Source organism: Chiloscyllium plagiosum, chromosome 39 (assembly GCF_004010195.1).
Source record: "Chiloscyllium plagiosum isolate BGI_BamShark_2017 chromosome 39, ASM401019v2, whole genome shotgun sequence".
Taxonomy (NCBI): Eukaryota; Metazoa; Chordata; class Chondrichthyes; order Orectolobiformes; family Hemiscylliidae; genus Chiloscyllium; species Chiloscyllium plagiosum.
The window spans coordinates 3456344-3463064 of record NC_057748.1 but is presented as its reverse complement, the minus strand read 5'-3'; the positions used below and the strand labels follow the sequence as shown (position 1 = coordinate 3463064).

At 47.4% G+C, this 6721-nt stretch overlaps 1 protein-coding gene across 1 annotated transcript in view; it reads right to left on the bottom strand.

Annotated features, from left to right (window-relative positions):
• The window catches only part of pdap1a (pdgfa associated protein 1a), an 18168-nt gene extending 17803 nt beyond the window's left edge, over window positions 1-365 (bottom strand). Inside the window, exon 1 of the mRNA XM_043679503.1 lies at window positions 153-365. Coding sequence (XP_043535438.1) covers window positions 153-165 — 13 coding nt within the window. The 5' untranslated portion in view covers window positions 166-365. The remainder of the gene's footprint in view (window positions 1-152) is intronic.
• Window positions 366-6721: the final 6356 nt, after the last annotated feature.

Here is a 6721-nt window from a genome sequence, read left to right as displayed (position 1 = left end):
GTCGTTGCCATGGGGGGGGGGGGGGGGGGAGTCGTTTCCATGGAGGGGGGGGTCCGTTACCATGGGCCTCCCCTAGGCCTCAGGCCTGCCCCTTCCCGCGGTTTATCCGGAGCCGCCAGCTCTGCACCGGCCTCGAGGGGGTTCTCTCTCACCTCCCCGCGGCATCGCGACGGCTGGGGCTGGGATCGGATGAGGCGAAGGCCCGGGCGCTGTCGGTGTTGGCTCCTCCTGTGACGCTCCCCGCTCCCCTCTCTCTCTCTCTGTGTGTCTCCGGCAGCGGCGCTCGCCCCGGACAATCCGACCGGAAGCTGAGGCCTCCTCCGTAACCGGAAATGCTGTGAGACTGACAGACCGTTCCACCAATCAGCCGTCGAGTGACCTCATCCCGCGGATCGGCCAATTAGAGGGACGAGCCCTCCCGCGGCGGGGCTCTGCCCAGTTCAATGCGCCCTCACGCGATTAGCGGGCTGTTCAGCCAATCGACGGTGAGGAACCTGGGTCACGTGCACCCACGTCCCATTGATAAATATTATTGGGCGGGAATGTTGTGCTGGGCTTGACGAAGTGGGGGAAGGCTGAGTTTGACCTTTGGAGGGGGTCAAACCCAATACTTGGCTAAATTTTGGGGGCAACTGTAGGGTCAAACCCTCCCTTAACTGCATCTAATGGACAAGGAAGGTGCCCTGAGCTGGGAACTTTGGCCAGTTGTTAACATAGAACAGTACAGCACGGTACAGGCCCTTCGGCCCTCAATGTTGTGCCAACATCCTACTCCATGATCAAGTTAAAAAATCACACAACACCAGGTTTATTTGGAAGTATTAGCTTTCAGAGCGGCGCTCCTTCATCAGGCAGATAGTGGGGCAGTGGGGACACAATTTATAGCAAAACATTGGAGTATCATGCAACTGGAATGATATATTGAACAAACCTAGGGCAGCAAGGTTAGCACTGCTGCCTCACAGCGCCAGGGACCCGGGTTCAATTCTCACCTCGGGCAACTGGCTGTGTGAAGTTTGCACATTCTCCCTGTGTCTGCGGGTGCTCCGGTTTCCTCCCGCAGTCCAAAGATGTGCAGGTTAGATGAATTGGCCATTCTAAATTGCCTGTAGTGTTAGGTGAAGGGGTAAATGTAGGGGAATGGGTCTGGGTGGGTTGCTCTTCGGAGGGTTGGTGTGGACTTGTTGGCCTGAAGGGCCAACTGTAAGTAGTCTAATCTAAAACCTAGATTGCTCTTAAGTCTTTCACATTTTAGAATGGTTGCAGGTTTCGGTTCATTGATATGTAAATCCCAGAACTTCTTTTAAGTCACATTCTCGCAATAACTTAAGGTTTTACAAAAAAAAGTGATATCTCAGCTCAGAAAATACATTAAAGCTGTGAGGTTAGAGCCTGTCTGTATCCCAATCTTGAGTCAGACTGGTTCTATTTCCAAAATAGGAATTTATAAAATGTTACGTGGACTCACTGCCTGCACTGACCACCTGCTTTTGGAGCAAAATGCCTGCAAGTACAATTCTGCAAATGCAAATTCACTCCACAGACTGTGTGCGTGCATGAGACAGAGAGTGTGTATTTGCGTGCTTGGTAGAGTGTGTGCGTGAATGTGACAGAGTATAACCCTGTGAGAGGGTGTGTGCATGGGTGTGAGTTCAGGGGAGGCGTATATGTGTGTGTATGAGAGAGGGTCTGCGTGAGTGTGTGAGTATGTAAGTGTGTGTGTGTGAGAGTGCAGAGCACAGCGGGGTCACCTGTAATGTGACACGAACCCAAGGTTCCGGTTAAAGCCATCCTCATGGGTACTGAACTTGGCTATCAACCTTTGCATGCACACACAACAAATATAAGTCGATGGGGTGAATTTGCATTTGCAGAATTGTATTTTGCTCAAAAAGCAAACAATCTGCAGGCAGTGAATCCATATAACATTTTATATAACATTTCTACTTTGGAAATAGAACCAGTCTGACTCAAGATTGGGCTACAGACAGACTCTAACCTCCCATCTTTAATGCATTGTCTAAGCTGAGAAGTCACCTTTTTTTATAAAATCTTAAGTTATTTCAAGAATGTGACTTGAAAGAAGTTCTGGGATTTACATATTAATGAACTGAAACCTGCAATCCATTCTAAAAGATGAAAGACTTAACAGCAATCTAGGTTTGTTCAATATATTGTTTCAATTCCATGACACTGTAAACTTTTGTTATAAATTCTGGGTCTTATGATCCTGCTCCACAGCTACCTGATGAAGGAGCAGTGCTCTGAAAGCTAGTGCTTCCAAATAAACCTGTTGGACTATAACCTGGTGTTGCGTGATTTTTAACTTTGTCCACCCCTGTCCAACACTGACACCTCCATATCAGTCTAAGGTCAAGCTAACCTACATATCTTTCATTTTACTATCATCCATGTGCCTATCCAAGAGTCGCTTAAATGTCCTAATGTATCTCACTCGAATATCAAGGCTGGCAGTGCATTCCATGCATCCACCACTCTCTGTTACAAACCTACCTCTGACATCTCCCCTAAATCTTCCTCCAATCGCCTTGAAATTATGCCCCCTCCTGATAGCAATTTCGGCCCTGGGTAAAAGTCTCTGTCTATCCACTCTATCTATGCCTCTCATCTCTTGTACACTTCTATCAAGTAGCCTCTCACCCATCTTTGCTCCATTTAGAAAAGCCCTAGCTCCCTCAACTTTTCTTCCTAAGACATGTAGAGCACATTGGGAGCACATTAGTACAGACCTGATGGGCCTAAGGGCTACTTCAGTTCTGTATGATACGGAGACACACAGAGCCCCAGCATGGAATCAAAAACAGGAATTACTGGAGCAACTCAGCAGGTCTTTCAATTTCTGTGGAAAGAAAAACTAAAGGTCGCTGGACTTGAAACATTAACTCTGCCTCTCTCTGTACACGTGCTGTCAGACCTGCTGAGTTGCTCCAGTAATTTCTGTTTAGATGTGAGATTTCTAGCATCTGCAGTTTTATTGCTGTGCAGAAACATTTAAAATAGGAGCAGGAGTTGGTCATTCGGCCCTTCGAGCCTGCTCCGCCAATCGATATGATCATGGCTGATCATCTAACTCAATCCTTGTTCCTTACTTTGTCCCCAGACTCTTTGATCCCTTTCGCCCTAAGAACTGTATCTAACTCCTTCTTGAAAACATTCAATGTTTTGGCCTGAACTGCTTTCTGTGGCAGAGAATTCCACAGGCTCTCCAGTTTTTGGATAAAGACATTTCTCCCCATCTCAGTCCCTAAGGCCTTCTCATAATCCTTATATATGATCCCCTGGTTTTGGATTCCCCAGCCATCTGCAACATCTCTCTATGTTTACCCTTCCTGACCCTTCCTGAATCTCATAATTTCTATGAGATTCCCCATTCTTCTAAACTCCAGTTAGTATAGTCTTAACCAATACAGCCTCTCTTCATACATCAAGGCAGACAACTGAACTTCCTAAGAGCAAAGTCCACCCTATTCCCCAATGGTTTCCAATCCCATTATGTCAGGAGGTGGGATTTGAATTCTGATAACAAAAACCTGGAATATCTCAGTCACGGAGATCACGAAACCCAGCACTGATTGTAGCAAAAACTCATCTGGTTCCCTTGTGTCCTTTGGGGGTCAGAGGTTGAAGGTAAACTTTGAATTCAAGACAAATCAGGAATGAGAAAGCCTAATGATGATTACTGTCGACTGTTATTAAAAAAAAACCACCTGGATCACTAATGTCCTTTGGAAGGGAGGAAAATCTATTTGTAGAAGATAAAGAATCCCTACAGTGTGGAAACAGGCCCTTCAGCCCAACAGGTCCACACCAACCCTCCGAGGAGTAACCCACCCACCCCAGACTAATACACCTAACTTACACATCCCTGAACACGATGGGCAATTTAGCATGGCCAATTTACCTAACCTGCACATCTTTGGATTGGGGGAGGAAACCGTAGCATCTGGAGGAAACCCACACAGACATGGGGAGAACATGCAAACTCAACACAGACAGCCGCCTGAGGTGGGAATCAAACCCAGGACCCTGGCACTGGGAGGCAACAGTGCTAACCTCTGAGCCACCGTGCTGCCCCTGTTTTACACAGGGTATTGTTTTACACAGACTGGCCTACATGTGACTCCAAACCCAGAACAATGTTCTTGACTCTTCACTACTCTCTAGGCAATTATAGATGAACAGTAAATGCTGGGTCTCACCAGCAACACTCACATTCCATGAATAAATAAAGAATAATGAAAATTGTTCAGTACCATAATCTCCCCACATAATCTGCTATCACTCCCAGCCTGTTTAGATCCCCTTCATCCAGCCATTTCCACACAAATCATTGTAACTTGGAAATGTACTGCTGTTCCTCCAGTGTTGCTGGGTCTAAATCCTGGCATTCCCTCCCTAGTAACATTGCGGGTCTACCTATAGCACGTGGATTGCAGCGGTTCAAGAAGGCAGCTCACCCCCACCTTCTCAAGGGGCAACTAGGGACGGGCCAGTAAACACTGGGCCCAGCCAGTGAAACTCAGATCTAGTAAATGAATGAACAAATCAATAAAACATATTAAATGTCAAACAAAAACATAATATAGATAGAAAAGTGTCGTTTGGAAGAACCATTTCCCTTTATTGAAGCATCAGGAATATTTAATTTACACTCAAATATTCTTAAAATAATATTTACAGGGGGCTAAGAGTTGGGTGAAATGTAGAAAAGTACAAATGATAGGGGACTGGGATTGGAAGGTAATATCCAAGAAGCGAGTGAGGACGATATATCACTTTATCTGAAGTGAGAGCTAAGACAAATGTATATTCGATTCTGGAGACATCAGGTGCAGGCTGGTCTGGTCCTCCCGAGAGATCCACTTGCCTTCCAGTGAAGGATCTCAATCATGATCTGGAGCAGGAATTGCACTGTTTTTCCTCTCTGCCAACTAGGGTGCTGAGGCCAATTGCAGTGTCCGCTATGGTGTCAGAGTGCTCAGTGCTGACCATGATTCACAACCCCAATCCAGAGATTTGAACACCTACTCCAGACTGACATTCCCAGCGAGGGAGTGCTGCACTGTCGCAGCTGCTGCCTTTCAGGCGAGTCCTTAAGGTCCCTCCCACCATCCAGCCCAGTGTCAGAGATCCAAAGAGGAGCCTGGGAGTTGGTCCTGGCCAATATGTATCCCTCAACTGACATCGCAAAAATAGAATCTGGTTTGTGGGAGCTTGCAGTGCATGCCTGGGTACCTGATGGTGGTTGTCTAGCTGCAGCTGTGTAAGGGGACTCGGGGAACCTGAGTGTTCATAGACTGAGGGATGCAGTTTGTGACTTTGTTTTTCTGACAGTGAGGACTGATGGCAGAGGTTGGGAAATGATCCAGACATTTCCTTTTGGCTGTTTCTTTTATTTCTGCTTCTGATTTTAATCCTGTTCTTTTGTACACTGAAATGGCACTGGAAAATGGTGACTTTGTACACTTTTCACTGTACTCATCATCATCACCATTATCGGCGGTCCCTTGCAGACGAGGATGACTCTCTCCCACTCTCAGGGTGAGTCAGTAGGTGGCTATACAGACTGATGGGGCTACCCCAGGCTCTGGTATACTTGGGGCAGGTGGTGGTTGTGGGAAGGGGGTGGGTGGGGTGCTGGTGAGGCTACTTTCGCTGTTTTCACCTGGCTTTTGTCTTTTCCCGACGACAAGCCTTGATACCTTCCCAGATGCTCCTCCACCTCCACTTTGGGCGGCCTTGGGCCAGTGATTCCCAGGTGCTTGTGGGAATGCTGCACTTCTCCAGTGAGGCCTGGGAGGTATCCCTGCAGCGGTCCCTGGGGCTGGCCTGCTGTTTCGGAGCTGGTAGGAGAGCACCCGCTCGTGGAGTCTTGTGTTAGTCATGGGGATGACATGTCCAGCCCATCACAGCCAATCAAGGGAAGGGGGGTGGGGGTCAGGGCCTCGATGCTGGGGATGCTGGCCTGGTCAAGGACGCTGGCGTGTCTGTCTTCCCAGCAGATTTGCAGGATCTTGTGCAGGCAGCATTGGTGGATCTGCTGCTCCTGTATTCCTGAACACGTGATAATAAAATCTAAATTGGCTTCCCCATTTCCTACATTACAGCAGGCACTACACTTCAGAAACAATAATGCTAATGGTTGTAAAGAACTTTGGGATGTCCTGAAGTTGCAAAAGACACTACTGAAAGTTCGCTCTTTTCTGTGTCCCTGTGTGATCAGCTAATGTCCCAGATCCCAGGATCATCTCTGGGATCTCCTCTGCTCTGCATCACTTCATACCATTACAGGGATCATTTTCAGTTAGAGGGGGCCCCTCGGTAGACTTGGAACATTCCACGTCACTTTGACCAAATTTTCAAGCTTGTTTTTCGCACAGATGTTGTTGGACCTGTGGTGTCTCACCAACCTCTCCTGTTGTGATCTCCAATCCTCAGTCTTTGTGTTTGGTTTTCACCCCATTGACTGTACCAACAGGTTCCTTCTCTCTTGATTGGATGCTTTTGGGCTGCAAACTGGCCAATCAAAAAGGAAGATCCAAAATGCTGACATCCTCTTGTTGGGTGTTGTTGATCAAAGGGCTAGCCAATGAAATATCCAGGTTGTGACCTCTGCTAACTGGCCAATGAAAGGGCTCACCAATGAAGCATCCAGGACTTCACCTCTGCTGCTGGCCAATCCCACACTTGGATTTTGGAA